A 24,710-nucleotide genomic window follows, 5' to 3' on the forward strand; every position below is an offset into this window, starting at 1 on the left:
TTCCAATTTTGCACAAGACTTTGATACTAGATTCATGAATGGGAAAAAAATTATCCACAGGCACAAAGTGGTCTCATATGAAAATGGAAATAACTGCCAGGTCTTTGCCTCAAAATAAATGCATCTTCCTGCATGGCACTTGTATAATTTTCCATGTATGCGATCAACTTACTAGAGAGGGGGCATCTTTAATTCAAAGTCATCTTGGATTTGGGTAAATAGGGCATTTGACTTTTGTGGGTGGGTGGGAGCAAGATTGGAATATGAATATTAGAGTTTCCTCACGTTTCTGTGAGGCTCCAATTTTCTAGTTACACATTGCCAGGCCAAGTACAATTAGAGTTCTGCTTAGACTGGACTTAATCAAAATATGAATAAGGAAATTATCAAAGGAACAGTGCTTTTATGATGGAAAGTTCAAGATTGTGGTCAGTTCCTTGCACTGAATCTATGCAGCAGTACAAATGAAAGCTGACTGTAAATCCCCGCAAGAAAAACAGAACTTTTTTTTTTATAAAACATAATACACCATGAGAAAGGAGGTATGTCATAATCTGAAAAAAGTGAAAGCAAAGAATGAAGCAGAGAAAGTCAATGCAGCTACTCATTCTGTAATGCAAGTTTGATGGACAGGAGAACATTTTAAGAGTGCTGACCCAGCAGAAAGGTAGAAAGAAACATAGCCCCCAAACCTGAAAGGGCAATAGGATAGCTCTAAATGGAAAAGAAATCTTCTAATGTATGTACATTGACAAGAAAGTAAATTATTCCTAAATTTCCGAGAAAGGCATGAGATAGGAGAGGAAAATTGGAGTGAACAATATGTAGTGTATGCACAGCTTTTAGTAGCTAAACTGGTGAGAGAAAAACGAATGAAGAGACTAGTTGGCAATAAAAAGAAGGAAGGAAAGAAAAGTGAATGGAAGTGGAAATAAAGAAACTGTTACTAAGGGAAAACACAGTTAGGACAGCAAATCAACATGCTGGGACACCAAATAGAAATATGTACAGAGCAGATGTGAACTTGAAATAAGGGGATGGCTGTCAAATATTGGGGGGGGGGGGGTTCTTTATTTTTCTTTTACAAAACAAATTCATTTAATTTTTATATATTCTGTTGCCCCGCTACAGTCACTAAACACTAAAGTTACCAAAAATATCATAGCACATTATAGTAACATGTGAAAAGGACAGTCACATTGTAAAGAAGTCTTGACTAAGAGATTTTCCCCTGATAGCCTAAAAACTACAAACTCCAGCATCATACAGAATGAAGATACATGGAGGCAGTTCATTTATAGATCAGGCTTTTTCAGCTGCAACAATTGCATGTGTATCAATTAGAAGTGGTAACACTTCTGCTGATACCCGAAGGTAAGAGACTTTCGTTGATAAATTCTGACTTCCCTCCGTCTCTAAAGTCTTGAGGAATGTTTGCAATTCACTCATTACTTGTTCTGAAAATTGAGAGGGGGAATTATGTTTGTGCAGCTACTGCAGTCTCCTCCCATTACTGAAACAGCATGACGTGGGCGCACTGCCCTTCTGGAGATCAGAAAAGTAAATGGTCAACCATGTTTTAGTTTCAGGAGAGGGCTTGTGAGGAGTCAACTTCCTATTGATGAGCGGTATCACCTCTATGTCCAGTTCTCCCCAACAGCCTGTATTTAGCTTCCGCTTTATTCTGTCAGTAGCTCCCTGATTCTCAGACCTTAAAGCATTGTAGGATCTCGTGTACTTGTCTGTCCAGCTTGGAAATGTAATGTATCCTGAACATTTTTACTAATACAAATTAGCAACTGTTCATACTTTTCACTTCTTGAATAGTGACCTGCCATCTAGTGAGATCTCATTTACATAATTTGAATAATGCTGCTGACTAATTATCAGTAAATGTAAAAAAAAAAAAAAAATGGGACTGAAGAGACAGGGTAAAAGTGTAGCAAGAGACAACGAAGAAAATGAGAGATACCATTATGGATATTAACCTATATTCAAAGGATTTCCTGCCTAATCCCCGAATGCCTAACCTCCAAAAACAGCCTTACACTGACCCTGCCACCATCTATTCCCTGCAAAGAAGGGTGCCATTCTTTTGATATGAAGAGCTTCTGACTTTGTGCCCCTCCTCCAAAAAAATGAGAATGCTCTACTACAAAAATTTTTAATGATTTACTTATTACTACCCTCAGAGTCAAAATCCAACCATTCTGAAAATTTGAAACAGGTCAGACTTCAGCCAGTGAATAACACAAACCAAGCGAGGGCTGCATAGGTTGTTACATCCCACAACTTGGATGGAGGAGTTAGCTTAGGACTTTAAAAATCTATTGTCCAGATTCTTTCCTATGCCTCGCTCAGCATCCTCAATCCTCAATATAGCACTGTCTAGTAGAGAAGCATTTTAGAGCACTTGACAGGTAAAGAACTAAAACAAATTAAAAACAAGCAAACAGACTAGCTAGATTTGCTATTACTTATTAAGTATAGACCTTTCTCAGACGCTCAAATGGAATCAAAATATTTTATCTGTAGTTGGGTGTAAAGGGTATCAAGTTTGTCACTCAGATAATTGGATAAATTGGCAGAACATAAGGATTCAATCTGTAGTGTTAGTCAGATGCAGCTACCTGGGCACTTTAATCTTAATTGAAGACACCAACAGGGAAAAACCACCTTGAAGAGCCCTTCTCATCAACTTAATCTTGCTCAAATAATTAAACTATCTACTTATGCTGATTATAGAAAACAAATAGAGAGCACATGCCTACTGATTGAGATAAACACGGCGCTCGGTTCTCACACACAACATTTTGCACTGTCAGGCTTTCTTCTTTAATCCCTGAGACACAAACATGCAAATTGCTGGGGTTTATGTCAGTATATAAGTTTATCAGCATAATAACTTATTGTTAATAGTATCTTGAGGCAGCAACTGAAACCTCATCTCCACCAGACGAATGCTCCATGACAATCCTATGCTGCCAGTTAACTGGGACTTACTCCACCCACCACAAGCTCAGCTTCCCTCAAGACATCCAGTACAGTCCATCCTTTCGACTTTCCTTATTTACTCAATGGCATGCAAAAAGGTCAGCACAAGCACCAATCAATCACCCCATCATCTCTGACCCTACAGTAAGTCAACCAGGATTTAATAGGCCACGCCATTATTGGGCACTTCTCAACCATTTTTGAACTGGACATGGTCACTGTGCCTTCAGCCTATACCAATGGGGCCTCTGCAATGACAACAAGTACCGTTGTGGACATGTTCAAACTGTGTCCCATACTGTTGACTCATGTCTATCTAGTACGCTACCTGGTGGCCTTCAAGCTCTTGACACTGGTGATGACATGTCCTAAAATGGCTGAAACAATATGCTGAAACCACATACCCCAAATAAAATATCAAACAGCAACTATAAACATAGCCCCATTGCCAAAAGTTTAAGGGCTTCCTTAAACTGGAACGTTAAACCACTCCTTTCTTACATACTTTCATGGTTTGTTCAGAAAACTATCCAAGCTTGACATTGTATCATTAGGTATAATATAGGCATTGCAAGGGCCCTGATTGCTGAAATGAGAACTCATTTTCTTTTACAGTATATAAGCTAAAGAATGAATAAAATATTGGTCCTCAGATACAATTTTGAAGAGGAAACTCCATACGCAAAAATGGAAAGAAAATAATTCTGACCAGCTTCCAGGGAAGGGGGAGAAATATAAAATTAATCTTCAGAGGTGCTGAGAACCTGTAGCACCATTGATTTCAGTGGGATTTGTGGGTTTGTAACATTTCTTTAAAAAAAATAGTTATTAACTCACTTATTGGGCCTTTTCTTTCACTAGCTCTTTTTAGGAAAAAGTGAAGAGGTGCTTTGATACTCACTTTGGATGTCCAAGCATCTTTCATCCTATAACAATGACTCGTTATGTGGCAAGTAGTGCTTGGGGCACAAATATTCAATTCAAGGATTGGGTATGTCACTTGTTAATTATTTGGAGACCCACCAAAGATATTATTGAAGGGGAAAAAAAGCCAGAGATCAAGGTGTTCTAGAAGTATATTTAAAAGAATAAAGATTTGCATAAATTCCAGTGATGCATATCCTCTAAAGTGCCCTTTGGTCCCATTTGATGCTCAGCATTCTTTTTCTGACTTCCAATCCTTTTTAAGACAAGCTGTATTGATTCTGGGTCTAATCTAATTACTACAGATCACTTGAAAAATCTGAATGGCAGTCATTTCTCCTTCATTAAAATGAGGAAGGATGGTCCAATGATTAGGCCACTAGTCTGGGACTCGTGACACCTCACTTATATCCCTGGATCAGCCACAGACTTCCCATGAGACTCTGAAAATCAGAGGCCCATGATTGTAAAGGTACTGAGGTGTCACTCTAATCAGTATTGTGATGGGACATTAAGTTGCATCTAAAGCCAGTTACCTAAGTCATGTCTGAAAGTGGGATTTAGGCTCCCAAAGTTTCTTAAGCACTGCTGAGCGAAGCACATCTTTACAAACCTGGGCCTCAGTGTCTCCATGTCTTTGTTCTTCCATAAAATTGTATTAAACAACACTTCACAGACATATAGTTGAAGAAGATGCACATTAAATTCTGTGTAGTACTCAGATATATGGTACTGGATAGTATTTATATACCGGGGGAAGACAGATTTCTGTTATTAGATTCAATATTGTTTAGATAGCCTGTTCCAATGATTACATCCATTTATACACACATGTATTGTAATGGATCGTGTAATGCGCTGTGCTGTAGATGTGCGACAGCAGAAGAGCAGCCCTGCTAACTGAATGTGAATTGCCAACCTGTGCTAACTGCATGTCACTACAACTCCCAGAGACCCTGGGGGCTGGGGGACAAAAGACAGGGGAAGCAGGAGCAGAATGTGGGAAGCAGCAGCACAGCACAGATGCAGTGGCAGAGGGAAAATACATGGCTGAAGACTCGGGAGTGACAGAGCCAGGACTGTCGAACTGTAGTGGCAGGACACAGACACGTGGATAGCAGTTGAGCGCTCGGAGGAGTAGAGGCTGGTTTGGGACACCTCTGGAGGTGTGGGAGGGTATAAGGGTCTTTGAGTCTCTGCACCTTGTTACTAGTGTGCATTATTAGTTACCTGTTGTTCAATTAATATACCAGTGTTAGTGGTTGTTATCTGTTGTTCAGCTTCTAAGTGTATGTATGGGTAACCCTTGCCATTCGTGGGGATACATTCTCGTATCCCCCGTGAATAGTGAAATCCATGAATAAGGCACAGCGTTCACGAACGCAGTTTGCATTCATGAACTCAGTGCCCCCGACGGCTAGTGGGGGTGGGCACGGCTGCTCTGGCAGTGGCGGGAGCCCGGCGGCAGCAGCGGAAGCCTGGTGGTGGCAAGCACGTATTTAAGAAACGGGTTCGGCATTAGCGAATATTTGAAACCACGAACGCCAAGCCCACGAATAATGAGGGGTTCCTGTACTTTAATGTTAATATTTATCTATTTGTATTTGTTTATTTCTGTTGGCTTGTGGCCCTAATCCTCAGCATTTTAGTACAAAATCTGGAACCTTCCTTTCGGCTTCCCATGCTAATTTCTAGGGTTGTGGGATTTATTACAATACTATTAATAACAGGTATGAGATTGTGAAGTATGGTTCTGCACACATTCAAAGAGCTCTGCATTCCTCCATTTGGTCACATAACTATCATTGGAAACATATGGAACATTCTGCTTTCTTCAGGTCCATGGATCTACCTTTGATAACTCATTTTCAGCTTTCCTTTCTACTCAGCACTGCATGCCCTTACAACATGTCAAAGTACATGGGGAAATTGTGATCATTCCTGTATGCTGCATTGTATCGCATAGATTCTGCTAGTGCAACCTAACTTGCCAGGTAACATTAACTGGAAAAAAAAATGTTATAAAAGTCATAGACTCAGCTCTCTTCCCTCCATGGCCCCTTGATAAAAATGGAAAGGGATTCAGAAAGAACTGTCCGCAGATAACAATAAATAATTCTTTAATCCCTAAAATCTGCCTTAATAACCATTATTATATCTTAAATGTGATGGTACTTAAAGACTTATCAAGGCTTCATGCCTCACTATGTGAAGTGGTGCACAAATATAGAGTAAAAGAAGGTCCCTGTCTCAGAGATTTTAAATCTAAAGCTTTGATTCTGCAATTGAATCTGCACAGAGAAATCCCAGCGCAAAGTCTCATTTACTTCAGTGGGGCTTTATTTGGAGCCTGTTCAGCAATGTAGATATAATTAAAGGATTGGAACCTAATGTATTAAATAGAAATGCCCACAGTGGTCAGCTATGCTTATACAAGTTATGAGTTATTACGGAGCAGCTAAATCTTCAGTGGGTGAAGCAATACATTCCAGATCTCTTTGAGCTAAAGTAAACTGCTCTTGGGTGCAGTATCTACACATGCTCCCAGAACAGCAACAATTTGAGCTGGGACAGAGCACAGCCAGGCTGGCAGGTGCCATAGAGTGTCAGCCTTGTGCTCCAGATGGCAGCAGCAGGCAATGGAGGGGCTGGCTGGGGCATGAGGGTGCTGAGCTATGTTGCTCAGTGGTAGACAGGAGTCTGACCCTCACCTGGTCACCATCTGCATGTGCATTGCAGTGCAGCAAATAACCCCACCATAAGATATTACTATCCCCAACAGTACTATCTGATGGCAGAGCTAATTAGTTTACTGTGTTCTAATACTGGTGCACATGTAGACAAGTGATGCTTTACTGCAGAGCTAATTAGTCTACTCAGCAGTAAAATGCACGTAGACACACCCAGTGTAAACTAATCCTGAACTTTATGTTAATCATGCTCTTTACAGCCAGTCAGGTCCTGACAGCAATTTTCTACTATTGCTCCATTGCTCCATAGTGTTACACCAGTTTGGACCACCTGAGAATATAGGCTGAATTTTCTGTTTCCTTGGCCAACTAACACTGGTTAGATAGCTTCTGAAAATAGGAGAGACTGATATAATCCCCAATATAGAAAGCAAATTCTAAAAGGCATGCTTATAACATGTGTTGATAACAGTTTCCAAGCAAATAGCTATCTACTGAAAAAGCAATACAGGGCGTGTCTACAAGGGAATTTACGCATGCCTAAAATTAATGTGCCTTAGCCTAAGGTGCATTAAGCCAATTTAGGTGTGTGTCTACATGTGCATGCCTTAAGGCATCTTAATGCAACTCATTGGGTGAACACCTTTGTAGCCTGCCCTGGTCAGCACCCAAGACAGCCACCTGAAGTCCTCGGCAGCCTAGCTGGGTGGTACAGCCCAGCACCAGCAGAGGGGATGGGAGCCTTCAGTCCCCCCAGATGCAATTGGCCTGGACCCAGGTCTAATCCCACTCTGTCTCCCCAGCATGAGAGCCGGCTGGAGTCAAGCCTGCAGGGCCCTGTACTGCTGCTCGCCTAGGCAACTGGTAGGGGGACCATGGTGGGGGCGGCACATGCCCCACCTGACAGGGCCGTCCTCGCTTCTGATGTCACTGGTGGATCTACAGGTGCTCTCCAGCTCCATCCCCACTGCTGATGCCGATGCCAGCTTCTGTGGGTGCCCCCCCCTCCCCCCCCAGGGTCAGGAGGCACCATTTGCCCATGGCTGTCAAGCACCACTAAGATCAAGAAGCAGCAAGTTCTATTCTCCAAGGTGCAGACACTGGAGCTGGAGCAGTGGTTCCAGCAGCAGCACTACCTGTTGGTGTGCTGACTGACTTGGGACTCAGTCAGCAGAGGGACAGGAGGCACAAGGGCTCCTGTCAGAGCACAAGGGAAGACCCTCCCTATGACCCTCTGCTTTTGCTACTGGCTCCCCCATGCCTCTCCCTTGAGTCAGGTTTGCTGGCCTGGCAATGCAGCCCAGCAGAGGCAGGATGCCTTGCTGCCTACCCGGGATTCAGGCACCCTTAAAAGCCAACACTGGGACTCCAACCCGGGACAACAGGCATGCTGGGACTGCATCTTCCCCCACCTCCTGGCATGGCTTTCCTTGCTCCATCCATCTATGTCCTGGGCAAGCACCTAGCCTCCCTGCCAGGAACTGCCCATGGGAGAGGCTGCGTGAGATCCTGAGGGAGTTGGACACAATGTTGGAAGTATATAGGCTCTCTTCTTGGCCTGCCTGATCTATAGCCAAGCCCTCACCTGCTTTGTGCCACCTGCCCTGGATGAACTGTGCAGAGCCCCCAGGAGTTCATGCCACCTCTCCCACAGGCAGTGTCTGGCAAGGAGGCTGGGCACTTGCCTGGGATGGAGATGGGTGGAGGAGAGAAAGCTGTTCCAGGCACTGGGAACAGATGTAGTCCCAGCCTACCAGCTGTCCTGGGCAGGAGCCCCAGTGTGGGCTTCTAAGGGCACCTGAATCCTGGGCAGGCAGCAAGATGTCCCACCCTTGCAGGGCTGCATTGCCCAACCAGCAAACCTGCCCCAGGGGAACAGCACAGGGTAGCCACTAGCAAAGGGCCTGCCCATGTTGTGCTGCCCCTTTCCCCTGCAGAGAGTCATGGTGGGGCCTCTCCCTTGTGATGTGACAGAAGCCCTTGTGCCTCATGCCCCTCTGTTGACTTAGTCCCAAGTCGGTCGGCACACTGACAGGTACCGCTGCTGCTAGAACTGCGGCTCCAGCTCCAGCATATTTGTGTGGTAGACCTACTGAAATCAGTCTGAATAAACATTCGCCAGCCTCAATCAGGTCTTAATAATGACATTAATACAGAATCTGTACAAGTTGTGCATAGGTGATGCAAACTTGTTGGCAGGTGCTAGAACTCTATTGTAATCTGGAAGTTGTTATAGAACTCAGTAACAATTATGACACCTTAATATAATAGACCATGTGAAAGACATTTACAATAATAATCCGGCAGACACCGTTTCTTCACAGCAATTATCTAGAGGTAGGGTCGCTGATCTCTCTCAATTAACAGGATAATAAGCAGTTTCTAAAAATTTCAATGATATCTAAAGGAAAGCCAAATGAATCTGGCTGAATATAAAAGAAAAGAACAGCATCTTTCAGGAGTTCTCTTCTGCATTCATGAGTTACTCAACAACAAAAATGAAAATAAAAAACCTTAAAAGGAGTCTCTGGTAAGAGTAAACTCCCATGCAGAGCTCCATTTGTGTTAACTGCAATTGCTGACACCAATGATAATAGAATCCAGACTTCAATTGTTTAAATAGATTGTTCTCCAAGACCTGAATTTGTGGCCATAATTTTCTATAGCAGGTACATATTTTTTTCAGCCATGCAAATGATCAATATAAAGCTATATTATATTGTCTGGTGACCACTGCCATTGTCAAAATAGATGACATTTTGGAATTTTGGTTTGTGAATTGTAACTTTTGGGCCACTCTTTCTGAGAGAGCATTTTACACCATGGAGGACTTCTTCTTAGGGTATGTTTTACTTTTACTGGGTAAAAAATATATGAGTTGAACTGACCTGCTAATTATTCCTCTCATCATGAACGTCTCTGCCACATCAATATCAACATGTTATTTCTCATAAAGGGTGAATGTGTGTTCTGTTCACTACCTGAGCTACACTGCTTACAGAAAACCACATAACTTAGATTGATTCTGCCTCGGGCTTTTTGGATGCCTGTACCTAGCCAAAGTATAATCCATTGTCAAACCTCACAAGAATATTCATGCCATGTGCAAGCAATATATAAAGTCTTCCCATTTGCTTGTAGGAGAAAATGGCTACTTTCTGGGTTTTTTCCATGACACACTTTGTATAATACACTATACCATTTTTATGAATTTGTCTCGTTCAAAGCTTTGCAAAACAAATTACACAGTAAAATATTATTGCACTAGAAACTAAAGTATATAAAACATTACTACAATAGGTACACTATATATAATCTAGTTATTTGCCATTTCCTACTTTGATTACATTTTGGGTATGTATTCATGGGTTAAACCACTGCATAAAGTACTGTGCTACAGTCCCCAGAGTTTTGGAATAAATCATCCTTTAAAAATGTATCTTGTCGAAAATGTAGCAGAGTTATTTATTAGGGCTGTGAGAAATTTCACCGGGTGTCTCATTTTGACACTGTTTTGACTAATTTCAAGCTTGAAACAGCGAAATCAAAATGATATGAAAGGGTTCAAAACAGCCTCAAAACAAAATGAGGGCAGTTGAAATGTTTCAAAAGTTTTGAAAAGTTTCGAAGCTGTGCTTGCTTGCAGCTAAAGAGAAACTAAGGAGAGGGAGAGGGAAGAGGGGGGAAGGACTGCTCTCATATTGACTGTGTGGCTGGCCAGTGAGTGTGATCCTTCCCTGAGGTCCCTTCCAATCCCAGTGCTCTGGGGGAGGGATAGAAAAACAGCTGCGCCTTAACACATACATCATAAGTTTTGCTTGTCAGCAGCTTGAGGTGCAGTTTCCCAGAAACCCCTGCACCTATCTCCTTAAAACTTGGCAGGCCTCATGGCCTCAGAAGGGGCTACCACCCTTCAAGTTTCAACTGAATCGGGCAAGAAATGACAAAGTTATAGGCAGTTTCATGCTTCCCCATTATAGCCTATGGGCGAAATGTCGAAACAACGAAACAGTTTTGATGAAACAAAACAGAACTCGAAACGAAACACTGTCCTGTTGAAACGGCGAAACAGAAGTTGAAATGAAATGTTGCTGTTTCACACAGCCCTATTATTTATCAGGTTAAGATAAGATGGATAATGGACAAAACATAGGTATTTTAAAAATTATGTCCTACCTTTGAAGAAACAGTCTTTGCTGTGGATAATGTAGATTTTCTTTTTCTGCAAGCATGAGGCTCGATGGATTTCACAGTGATTTTCATAAAATTTGCCATCAGATCCACATACTGGCATGTAACTAGGTTTGCAATCTTCTAAGCATCTACATTCCGGCTGATCAGTCTCCTTGTTAACCACGCACTTACTTCCCCGACCACAAAATTTCTTTTCACATGATGCATGTAGGCCATCTTGTCCATAAAGCACTAGAAAAGGAAAAAAATAAATATTAACTACATTTTGTTGAGCAGGATTTAATTATTCTTTTGTTTCAGCACATCTAGTCTGAATTTATAGCATAGGAGGATTCCAACTACATACGGTCATCTTGTGGACAGTACTCTACTCTGATATGGGGACTGTCTTCAGAGATATACGCACAGTTCTCCGGGCCTGATTTGGCAAAGATTTTAAATTTGTGGTGTTTTAGATAGCAATAGATGTAGGAATTTCATGACAAAGCAAGCTAGTTGAGGAAAAGTTTTGGCCGGACATAAGGAAAAACTTTGTTTCCATATAGGTAACTAGAATCTGGAACACACTTCCAGCAGAGGTGGTGCAATCGCCATCCCTGCCGGTCTTTAAAAGGAGGCTGGACAAATACCTTATTGAGCTTATTTGATCCCAATTACCTCCTCCCATGGAAGGGGACTGACTCAATGATCTTACAGGTCCCTTCCAGTCCTTCTTTCTATGATTCTATATACTTTAGGTATTTACTGAACCACAGCTGCAGTGACTAAGTTGCTACAGTACATATATTTTGCATTTCTGATACATGACTTTGTTGGGGCTATTTTCTTCCTTTTCCACTTAAAATATTAAAAGGTCAAATGTGTAGTGGCCTGTATAATTAATAACACCCCAGACAGGAGAAGAGCTTTTCCTTGAAATACAGGAAAATTGCCAAGGACTGGCATTCCCTTTTGGCAACTGCAGGAACCATGGTGGCCAACAGCTTCAACTCTATGTTAGTTGTTTAGGATAGAAACTAGGGAGGGGAAAATGTACCACAAGGGCCAAAGTTTCTTTTTGTGTAGGTTATGACAGAAAATATTTTTCTTGAGTGAACGAAGCAAATCAAAATGCAGACTTGTCCTTGTGACAAATACTGTGGTTAGATTGCACTGCATTATGGGCTCTTTAAGTTGACTGCAATTCATTTAGCACCTCGAAACCTATGGACTATATGCTTAAATAACTTTACTGATTTGGGTTAGTACTTTTCTCCATTGGTGACACTGTAAAATTCACAAAGGTTCTTCCCAGCATAAGTAAGGCCATCTGAATTTGGCCTCAGGTAAATATAATATAAAGAAACTTTCTTTTCAGGTATTAATAGAACATGACGGACTGAACACTTATTTTATCTATTGTGTGATATTTTTAAAAGGCGTGGGAGGTTAACTGAGATTGCAGTATTGTAGCATTTGAAGATTTTGTATTCATAGGCTTACAACATAACTAATAATATTATGATTTATACAAAAATTGGAAAGTTCCAGGTAAGCAACTGTACGAAGAGTAATTACTAGAATTATACTCAATTATGAGAGTTTCCCCAAACTGTGCTGTGTAAATCATAATAAGCTCAACATGGTAAATTAGAAAAGGAAGTTGCTAAAAAACACAAAGTTAGTAACCAACAATTTAGCACAAGCTTGATTTAATATCCCACTACTACATACTAACCCAAAATGCAATACTATCAAATATAGGACCTCTGAATACATTTCAGGTTAAAACATGAATATAAAATGCAAAGTTTCATATGTAACAAACTGCAATCTTTTAGGTCCTAGTTAAGCCTTTGTTTTTATTACTGTAAATTCAAAAGGAAAAACTGGACGATTAACTATTTGACTCAATAGCTCTTTAAAATTCCAACCCCGTCAAGCTGAGAAATATTGATTTTTTTTTCCTGAATCATAATAAACTAGAAGGTCAAAGTGTCTCTGAGCTGCGTGAAAAGTACCATCCCTAAGAGGCATATCTCAATATCTTTCATTCGCTTTACTAATTGTTCAGCATGTTTTGGCAAAATATCCACGGGAATATAACCTCTACATGCAACCTCTACTTGACCTAATTGTCAAGGCCATTTATAATTACGGTATCTGCTGTACATTTATCAGGATAAACATACCAATGTTTGAATGAGGAAACATTATTGAACAACATTGTTATGAGCATTTCATTGGTTAGTTATTTTACTCAAGTTGACTGGAAAAGTACGTAAGAATTTGCTACTGGAGTTTAAGCTACAGTGGTTGTTTAAAATGAAAGGTTTCAATAAAACACTGAACACAAGAAACTTTTACACCCCGTGCCCCCAAACCAAAATAATCAAAGCAAATATTTTTTGCTGTTTTCCTTCTTAGATCCTAGATCCTGCAGTGATCCTCACCCACCAACCCTCCACGCACACATCCTTATGCCTATACAGAGTTCTATAGATGTGCCTTTGGAAAGTGAGCACAATTGTTGGTGTAGGCTGCAAATTTAGGGCCATAACCTTCCCCTAGCTCTATTGACGCATTGTTTTGTGGGAGATGATCCGGGTAATTTAAGCCTTCTCTTACTCGCTAAAATAAAATATCAATCTCACTCACCAAAAATGCATCAATGAGGCAGGAATCCTACTAGCTGCCATGCTTTCTGGTAGACATTCTGCAATGTGTAGCTAATATACTCAGGACCTGCGTGTTGTTTCTGACTCTACATGTAACCTACACGACTCTACGTGTACATGACTCTCACTAAAAGCATTCTACCCCTATTACAACCGAAATCTCCCCATCCACACTAGGCTATTTTTTCTGTCTTCTGTGGCAAGTCAGCTCTTAAAATTAACAGCTACCTCTACACCTCAGAGTAGTTATGAACACCAGTAGTTATGGAACTACTATTGGGGCAATAGTTCTACATTTATCATGGTGTATTTTTTCTTATGTTAGCCTGTGTCCAACTTAATATTGTTGGATTTGTCTAAACAAAAGTTCGTAGTCCCACTGTAATGTAAATGGGTGCTTATACATGTGCTCCTTCATGTTCTAATTTGAATTTGTTAGAGCAGACTCAATGAATCGAGCCTGCTCCACGTCTAAGTACAGCGTTCCAGTGTCACTGTAGAGCTGTGTGAATTAAGCCCCTGCATGCTTCAAAATAGCCTTGGGGTGCTTTAATTAAACCTTGTCAGACAAGGTTTAGATAAAGCATCCCGTGGCCATTTTTAAATGCACAGGAGCTCAATATGTGTGACACTGTGGCATTTTAATTAGAGCGGCTGACCAAGAACTGCTCTAATTAAAACACTACCCCTCTCCAACCTCCAAGCACATGTATAGGCAGCCAATATTTCTGACCTTTATGATGTGAAATTCCAACATAAGTAACTAAATACATAGACTGATGTAGACTCCTACATACTTTTGATTTTCTATGACCATTGTGGATACCGCAAGATAATTTATTTTAAAAAATTCTGGTTTTCAAGATACTATTTGCTTTGTTCATAGGCTTCTGGTATTCTCCTAGTCACTGAACCTTTTCTAACACTATATAACTAATAAAAATGTGATTTCAGGCAGTTTTTCCATTCAGTAAGTCTCACATGATTTGACTGATCTTAAATTTTTAAAACCCCATATCTGTAAAATGAAGTATATAATATTGGATTACTTTATCCAGTCTGTAGGATGTTGATATTAATTAATATTATTTAAATTTGTATTTGTACAATCCTTTAAACATATTAAGCGCTAAAAAGTTCTGTCAAAAAAACCGCATGCATATGGCATCCAAAAATGTTGATAGCAGAATAAGTAGTGTGAGAGTGGTGTTCTAGTCATGACAGTCCAGAAATTATGCAATAAACAAGGATTTCTCAGGGTGATTTCTTTTATTGGACCTACTGTCTGGTTGGAATAAGGTTCTGAAAGCAAGACATTCTTCTTCAGGTCTGACCAAAATAAGCCAAGCACAGCTAATAGCAGAATAAGAAATGTGAAGAACTGCTGGGGGTGGGGGAAGATGAGATAATGGTCAATAAAAGGCCAGTCCTCTTTAGAGGTAGATTTTGCCAGAACCTCAATACCAAATTGTTACATCCAAAAGTTTGGTCCATCTCAAATAGAAGACTATCAACCATGCAAAAATAATTCTTATAAATAGTCATATAAATAGTTATCAAAAAGAAGTCTTATAACCACTCCTGATGACAAGATTTCTGCTTGCTTCAATAGAAGAAGTATTTTCTCCCCTTTATTTATTCATAATTGGAACATAATTATTACTTGTGCGTTTTTCCAAAACATTTGCAACATGTAGAGTGACTATAAATGCAAGATACTTTATAAACATAATTGGAAACATGGTCCCTGTTACAACGTCTAAAAGTTTAATGGTAATGTTTTGGTATGGGAAAACCCTGAAAACATTGCTACAAATTGAAAATGCTCAAACAATGGGTATTTGGGATGGTTTGACATGATTTTACATGCAGCCTTTCCCAAACATTTTATTTTAAGAATTTGCTGAATATTATCATGGCTTTTAGGCACCTAACCTAGAAATTTATGGGTCAACACAGCAAAGTTAGCCAATAGTCACACTAAAGGAAGTACAATAGTCAAAAGGAAGTCAGAGTTCTCCGAGCTTTTGACCATGATCATCTTATGAACTTTAACATTTTGCTCTGCTTTGTGATAATTACTTACAATAAACCTCAGAAGGCCATTCAGAGTGCTAAATCAAATTGAAATTGCCATACATTGTCATCTAAGACACCGACACCATGAGGTTACTCCTCTGCTTTTAAGAGAAGAATGAAAACTGAAAGGTAGTTCACCAATTAAATAAGCCTGTTGTCAATATTTTGCTTTCATGTTATTAAAATAGAGTGAGTTCCCCACTCCTACAAGGGTTAAAAAGAGCAGTAATGGAAAAAGGTAATCAAGAGAAAATATTAGCTAACTGCTTGCAGTATTTATGAGCCCCACCACGCTGCATGAAAAAGATATCATGCATTTAATTTATTAGTTATAAAGCCATTTGCCTAGGTTAAAAATTGATCATCTTGCAAAACAAACCACTTTTCTACACTAATTAAATTTACCAAACGTGGCCGGAGACTAAGTTGATATATTATATTAAAAGTTAGCATGATGGAGAGAGCCAATCCATTTGTCTCCATCAGTGGCAGGATTCAACTTCTCAAATGGATTCTGACAGGAAACAAGAAAAGTTTGGAATTCTGGCTGAAGCCCAAATCAGCCTAATACATACAGTAATATAACTGCAGATCAGGAATCATGTCAAGTTCATTCAGAAGGCTTTTAAATTCAACACAAAACTTTAAAAGAAAAATGAAGAGGCAATTTGCATCCTTGGGCTTATGAGACTATCCATCCGCTGGCCACTCATTAAGTCATAAAGATAGAGACCTTGTCTGCATTTTACACACTGTTGAATACATTAAATACACTCAACTTATTATAATACACCTTTTACACTCTCATCCCTAATCACTATTCCTTACTTGGGCAAAACTCCCAAAGAATTAAAAGGATGCTAGATAGAGTAAGGAGAAAGATTAAAATCCCAGGTCTTGTTAATCTGTTTTCTACACATTTAAAATGGAAGCCATAATACGTACCTGTTTTATAAGTGGTTTATAAATTCAATAGCATTTGTGAAGTGCTGTGTACTTGCAATGTTTTTTTACTCAGTCTGAATGAAAATCTAACCATGTAACTTTAAAAAATGGTTTATGAACCTCTTTTCTTTATAACTTAATGAAATCTATACTACCTAAGAGGCATTATTCAGTCATTACAGAACAATATGCCTGCAACATTTCTTGCTGGAACATGGAAAATATGGAGAAGCCAAGCACAGCAAAGATAATTTAGATGTAGGAGACCTCATGCATGCATGCATCTGTAGATCTTAATAACCATGGAAAATTTCTACCCAAAAAATAACTAATTTGACAAACCAGAATCAGTTACAGTAACTAATTTACTAGCAGAATAGCTGGGAAAGAGATTAAACACTGAGAAGAGGGAAAAAAAAGTAAAACCTCTAAAGTGAAAAAGTTCATAAATAAGCAATGAATGTATTATTTCATTACAATCTCAGTTTAATTTTTTTTTAAAACTCTTATGTCCAATGTAAACCTCCAGAAATAAAACTGCACCAGAACTAGACATTTTTTGTGAAGAATACAGTTTGTAGACCTTTTCATATAGTTTCATAGTTTCATAGCTGGTAGGGTCGGAAGGGACCTGTGGAGATCATCTAGTCTGACCCCCTGCCGTGGCAGGAAAGAGTACTAGGGTCAAATGACCCTGGCCAGATGTTCGTCCAGCTTTTTTTTTAAAGACCCCCAGGGTAGGAGCCCGCACCACTTCTTTTGGAAGTTGGTTCCAGATCCTAGCCGTCCTGACCATAAAATAGTGCCTCCTAATGTCTAGCCTTAAACTACCTTCCGCTAGCTTGTGTCCGTTGTTTCTTGTAACTCCTGGGAGTGCTCGGGGGAACAGGGACTCTCCCAATGCCTGCTGGTCCCCCTTGACTAGTTTGTAGACTACCACTAGGATCCCCTCTCAGCCTTCTCTTATGGAGGCTGAACAGGTTCATGTCCCTTAGCCTCTCCTCATAGGGCCTGCCCTGCTGACCCCTGATCATGTGGGTGGCCCTCCTTTGGACCCTCTCCACATTGGCCACATCCCTCCTGAAGTGCGGTGCCCAGAACTGGATGCAGTACTCCAACTGCGGCCTGACCAGCGTCGCACAGAGAGGGAGGATCACCTCCTTGGACCTGCTTGAGATGCATCTGTGTATCTGTGGACAAGGTACAGTTGGCCTTCCTGACCACGTCCCCACATTGTCGGCCCATGTTCATTATGGCATCAATGATGACTCCAAGATCCTTTTCTGTCTTGACACTGGCGAGAAGGGAGTTCCCCAGCCTGTAGGTGTACTGTTGGTTCTTCCTCCCCAGGTGCAGCACCTTGCACTTGTCAGTGTTGAACCCCATCCTGTTCTCATCCGACCACCCCTGTAACCTGTCTAGATCTGCTTGCAGCCTGTTCCTTCCTACTAGCGTACCCACTTCATCCCGCATCTTAGTGTCATACACATATAAGTGTAGTTATACACATATAAGTGTGTACTTGACACTTGACTTAACATTATTTATTTGCTCTCGGCTGGTAATAAAGGTGTAGCTACTGTAGTATGGGTCCTTTCACCTTCCCTCACTAGCACATACTTATTGTATGCTTTTTGGATAATTCATGCTTTGAAGTACTACCAATCTGGATAAATGCAAATTGCAGTGGGTTCCTGTTAACAAATGTATATGTGCATTATTATTGCTTCATTAATAAAAGGTAAAGCAATGAGCAAAAATTTGTTAATAATCCTGGAATATATATCTTTTTTGCATTGCATTCCTATTATGCAAATGTAGAGGCAAAAAAAGTTAACTCACCTTAGAAAATCTATATTAAACCAGGGTGTGTTAGCTGAAGTGCCAGCAAAGCATACAATTATCTGTGTCTGATCTTTGGTGCTCTGATTTTTTTTTTTTAAGAAAATGAGAAAGTTGTCTGTTTGGCTATGGGTGTGAGTATTAAAATTTGTGACATGTGACACTGCTGTAACATCAAAAATATAAACTAATTTTATAATCACGAGTGTTTCTATACCTTCATGTAATAAGACAGTTTGGAGATCATGTGCATTACACACAAACACTACATAAGAGGAAGGACACAGACTGTTCCAGTGGAAAGAGATATTATGGCCTCCAAGGATAAGGATAAAAAATGATAATATATTATATGTTTGTTAAGATACTCTACAGGAAAAAGAAAGATAGTGGGTGCATCTACACATGCACTTTACTAGGGAGTTGACTAATTAGCTCTGTACTAAAGCATCACCATCCACATATGCACAGTATTAGGGCTCAGTAAATTAAGTAACTCCACCGTAAGATAATATTGAAATAAAAAATTGTGCCCAGTCAGCCAGGGGATAGACCCCTAGCTCCTGCCAGCTCCTCTACCACCCAACACTGCCACCTCAAGCCTGGGGATGACCCCGCTCCGTGCCCTCTCCCACACCAGGGCTGCTCTGTCCTGGCTCTAATCACACTGCTTCACCTTCTTTTCTCCGTATACCTCATATTGCATTAAAAAATCCCCAAATCAAAAACTAATAAAACCTGAAAAATAATCTCATTATTTTAGAGATGACTTTATTGGTACTGATGTTAGTCTATTACTGCCAGGCATATTATGCAGGGTTTAAATGATTCCAACTGCAAAGGCCTGCAAGAAAGTGGAAGCTTCCAGAACTGATCTCTAATAGCTTCTCTATATATCATGTCATGATTTTCAGGTCCAGCGTCCTCACAGTAGAAAGCTAGGAATTTCTCCCAACCAGCAATATAATGCTCAAATTTCTAAGTTCTGACTTTGGATCTCAAATTCATCTTTGGTGCAGAAGGAAACATGGCCTTGTTCCCAAGATATTTTTTTTTTATAGAAATTCCATTCATTATTGGAAGGAAGAAACATTTCTTCAGCAAATTATTTTAATAGCTGGTGCTTGAAAGTGATCAGTACTTAGGAAAGTTAAAATAAATCCAAGTGGGAATGGAGTATGGACAGATGTTGTGCTACTGAAGTTAGGAGTCTTCCAATTGATTTTTATGGTGTAGAATTGAGCAAGACAGGTCAAGGAAGGCAGTCCAGGGAATGAGATCAGTGTGCCTAATCAGATGGATCTCATGGCTATATGACACAATTTAAAAGCAGAGCATTTGACTAAAATCAAGAATACCATATTAAACTGGCAGCCATAAGAGCAATGTTTAGTTACATTGTCCTGAAGCGGATACAACAAAATGGATCAGTAAAAGGACCGGTGGCTAATTCAAGACGCGACAACACATCCATAATAAAGACAAATCAATGGCAGAGGAACTGTCCCCATAATCAGAATTCCTTTGTGAATAAAGGTAATAATGCATATGTGACCAAAAGGCAGGATACACAATCTATTCCCAGAAAACTTTCCATTCTAACCTGAAGAGCTCATTAAAAGGATTCCCTGAGTGTAGCTTTGAATTCACAAATATTTATTCACTCTCCCTCCCCACTCTCCGCACATCTTTCGAACAACGGACAGTCAGAATAGCTGCTAGAAGACAGACTTTTATAAAGGTCTACATTCCACAAAAACACATGAGCCCACAACAAAAAGAAATTTGTAGAGAAGGGAAAAGCATGAGATGGTTAAAAGAAAGGAAACACCTTTATATGGGAAGAGACTTGTCATTGTAAATAATCTCTGTGACCTCCCAGTGTGTGCTGAGAGAATGATTTAATTTGTACTGGTGTTAATCCATCTAGCAGTAAAGTTATTTCTGCCCAACAGTTCTGAAAATAGCAGTACTCAAAATTAGAAGACAATTTGTCTGTGAAAATTGACAGTGCTCTGAGGAGGATTACAGGTAATATTGTAAATGGCCTGAAAATTGCAAGTGTCCTACTGTGCTACTGTGGATACAATTAGAACTAAATGTTGCCTAATTTCAGCCCCAATCAAACACTCTGTGATCCAAAGTTTGATTAGCACATTTATTTGGAAAACAGTACATTTGTGAGTGTATGAAACAGCAGATGGAATGGATATTAAAAAAAAAATAAATCAAAAGGAGAAACGATGTAAGTTACATCTGCAATAATTGAGAGAGAAAATTGTAATTCAGTGTTTGAAAGTCTGGCTCAATACATACTTGTCATTAATTTGTGGCAGACAAAATTTGTTTAAGTATTCTCTTCCCTATAATGAGAAACTTCTAAAGTCAATGAGTCATAAAGGATATTGTATCTTAAAAGTTCTCTTATTTAAAGGATTATCTATGAGAGATACTTGATATTAAAAATATTCTTACTTCATGCTTGCAGGGCAGAAAATTAGGACTATGTGAAGCTTCAGGTGGTGATTCGATTCGGAGGAGATTCAGCCCGATTCAGTGGCCAAATCTCTGAATCCAAATCAAATCAGGGTACCAATTAAAAGGTCCGAATCGATTCAAAGCTCTCTGAATCTCTGGAAAATATTCAGAGAGCTTTGATGATTCGGACAGTCCCCGGTGGCTGCAGCATGGAGCTGCAACCAGACTCAGAGCTCATACGTAGCGGGCAGGGGAGGGAGGGCCAGGGGGGGACCATGGGGGAACCTCTGCCAGGCCCCATCCCCTACCTTCTCCCCCAGCCCCCTCATGGCTGCCCTGCCCACCCCAGCTCCCAGTACTCACTGCTCCTGCAGTGACCTCAGAGCTTCAGGGGGCTCATGCAGAACCCCCCACATGGCATGGGGCAGCAGGGATTGCCCCCCCACTGGGCAGGAACGGTGAGTTGGGGGGGTTTCTTGTTTTTCTTTTTTTCATAAAGGGCTGGAGCCGCAGCAGGTGGGGCAGCCATGGGGAAGGGGGGGCTGGGACAGCGGGGGGAGGGTGCAGAACCCCCCCATGCAGCATGGGGCAGTGGGGGGGCAAAAGGGATTGCCCCCCACCCAGCAGCACCCAGTGAGCCAGGGCTTTCAGATTCGGCTGCATTGATTCAGCTGAACAGTGATTCAAATCACTGAATCGAATCACTGTCCCCCGAATCAGCTGAATCCGAATCTGAAGCAAATACTATCTGCTTTGCACAGACTTACAGAAAATATTGATTATGGCTCACGTGTTTGTGTACCATGTCAATGGAATCCATATACATACATTTAAGGACAACATTTGGGCCTGTGTTTGGTAATTTAGTAGTAGATGACCAGCTTCCCTTAAAATAAATCAGTCATAAAAAAAGACTTTACTGAACTACAATTACAGCTTCTCCATACATCAAGACATTCCTTTTTCAAACTTAATCTCTTCCTGGGTACCCAAATTTAAAGCTTAGTGAACAACCCAATGAACCCTTGTAACAGTTAATATGTGGATATATTTTGGTCTTGATTAGGTCTTTACCACCACAGCACAGTAGAACAGTTTGAAGCACATAGAAATAAAGAAACTTTCCAATATCTGATTTCTAGAGCATGGATCACAGGAACTGTGGGAAACAAATCTATTACAGTTCAATACTGCCACACACTTCTGAAAGAAGGATATGAAATCCCATAGGCCATTGCTCAAAGTCAGTTCGTTGCATTTCATTTCTTTCATTAGCCCTTCTCACTGCCCCTTTCCTTCACTTTTACTCTCCGGACCATCCTCTCTTTTCTTTTGTTTTCACTTGTCTTTTACCCTTTGACCACAGCAGTGAGTGCTTCCACTCGACAGGCTACTATGAAAGAGATGAGAAATCAATAGTTCAGTGTCATGTATCCATCTGTTGTTCCTCGGATGAAATTTTTGTGGCAGAGGTTGGAATGTGATAATGAAATCACTGTAGAAGGCTTGCCTATTTTAATAGTGATCCCTTCAATTATATTCCTTGTGGAATCACTGGAAGTAAGCTGGAAAGTCTAACACTGTCTGGTTAGGGATATTTACCAGTTGATACTTTTTTATTAAGCCTTAATTTTAATGGCCACATTGGTCAAGTTAGCATAAGCTATCTCCATAAGTTTTCATTTCCTTCCCTCTATCTTTTTAGAGCCATATTGTGAGATTTCTTTTGAGGCTTGACTGACTACACTACTGGTCAAGTTTTTCATTCCTTCTGTACTTATTTCTTTCTTTAAGGACCCTACATTTTTCCTCTAGTCATTTCTCCCTTCTTTATAATTTGCTGTGATAGTATGAACCAGCACAGACAACTTTTCTCCCTTTATCAAGTATAAAACAGGGAATTCTCCATTCACTCTTTTTTAAACGTGTGATTGAAAATCATTCTTTTTAGTGTAGAAATCGAGTCCCCAGAACCTTTCAGAGAGTTCAGAATCAGATCAACTCCTTTCTATTTGTTCCCCCTAGAATATCAAACCCAAACATATGAATTTTGAAGGAATCAGAGAACAGAAACAAGTTTGAATATGGTTCAGGCCCATTTTGATTTCAAGGGCAATTAAAACTGCATCTTTCAGTATATGTGTGGCTTCAAGAAAAGGGACAGTAGCCAAGGGTACTCATTGTACCTCATGGATGACCAACTTAGTTATTTTACAAATTACGTATCTCATTCAAAAACCGGGGATCTAAATGCTGATATGAGGAAGGACCATAAAGATGTGAAGCCCCATTGAAATTTCCTCATTCTTTGATTTTGGTCATCCATCACTTCCTATAAGATCATTTATAGAGGGGGGGGGAGTTATTTTCCTTATTTTATGCATACTTTCTCCTTACATATGCATAAACCAGATGGTATTGCATATTGAAGAGAAGGATTTTTCAGTTTCCTGACTATTAATTTTCTCACCCATAAACTGATGAACCAAAATAGCTCATCAGCATATTTGTCTGGAATTTTTTTTAATTGTATTTATTTATTTATTTTGGTTGGAGATAGAGTAGGTAAAAGGCTGTTTATAATTAATACTAATTTAGATTATTTTTAAAGGTGCTCTTGGGGAAAATGGTTCTCATTGGTGCCAAACTATCCTATTGCTACTGTGTGAGGTCTAAATGATATGATTAATTATGAGCACCTGGCACAACATCCCATGAACCACACATTTCAGTTAAAGGCCAACAACTGTTGATGGTCAACTAGTTTGCCTATCTAGGCACCACGCTCTCCTGTGCTGTCCACATTGATGATGAATTCCACACAAGGCTAGCAAATGACAGCGTATCCTTCGGCAGACTCTGTAACTTGGTCTGGGAACACAGAGGCATTGGAACATCGACGAAACTGAAGGTCTACAAAGCCTCATTCTCCCAACCCTCCTTTATGCCTGTGAAACCTGGACCATCTACCAGCATCATGCCAAGAAACTAAACTACTTCCACTGGTGTGGCCTGTGAAAGATCCAAAAAATCAAGTGGCAGGACAAAATTCTGGACACTGAAGCACTCAGAAGATCATCTCTCCCCAGTATCCACACCCTACTGAAACTGGCACAGCTAAGATGAGCTGACCACCTTTCAAGAATGCCTGACACTCGCATACCAAAGAAAATCTTTTATGGTGAACTGTCAAATGGAGTACGCTTTTGCAGTGCACCAAAGAAGCAGTACAAGGACACCCTAAAGCTGTCCCTAAACAGTTTCAGCATCAACCTGGAGTCGTGGGAGAAAAATCACTCATGACTGTCCATCCTGGAGGTCATTAGTCCAGAGCAGAGCATTGGCCTTCATGCAGCGGTGCATGGCAGAGGCAGTGAGGAAGCACATGACCAAGAAAATTAGGACCTCTTGTGTCCAGTCCTCATTGCTCTCCTGCCCCTGCTGCAGCAGATTGTTCAGGGCAAAGATTAGGCTTATAAATCACCTGCATACCCACGCAACCTAGCCTCTACCCTCCCCCCTCCTCTCCTTTCTCCTTTTCCTCTCTCTCTCCCTTTCTCTTCTCTCCCTCCCTTCTTCTTCCCTGCTCCCTTTCTCTCTTCTCCCCTCCCCCTCCTCCCCACTGGATGTGGTTATCTTTGCTTGCAAAGGACAAATGACCAATTATAGGGACTTCAGCTGGTATCATCATAGCAAAGTCTTCATTAGCATTTCTAATATTAATCGCTCTCATGTCTTAAAAAAGAGTTTTGTGGTATAAAACTGAAGGGTGGCATCTAACTTCTTGCTCTTGGCACCATATTTTTGAATGGTCTCAAAACAGTCCCTTTAAGGAGATGCAGCACAAGCTGCCACGTACAGCCCTGACTAAGGATGGAGACGAGCACTGGGTATGTCCCAACTAAAA

General features: G+C 40.5%; 1 protein-coding gene across 1 annotated transcript in view; it reads right to left on the reverse strand.

Moving 5' to 3' along the window:
* The window catches only part of FSTL4 (follistatin like 4), a 535,417-nt gene that overhangs the window by 345,470 nt on the left and 165,237 nt on the right, over positions 1 to 24,710 (reverse strand). The window contains exon 5 of the mRNA XM_059712862.1: positions 10,785 to 11,033. Within this exon, the coding sequence (XP_059568845.1) occupies positions 10,785 to 11,033 (249 nt within the window). The remainder of the gene's footprint in view (positions 1 to 10,784; positions 11,034 to 24,710) is intronic.

Source organism: Alligator mississippiensis, chromosome 9, assembly GCF_030867095.1.
Source record: "Alligator mississippiensis isolate rAllMis1 chromosome 9, rAllMis1, whole genome shotgun sequence".
Classification (NCBI taxonomy): Eukaryota; Metazoa; Chordata; order Crocodylia; family Alligatoridae; genus Alligator; species Alligator mississippiensis.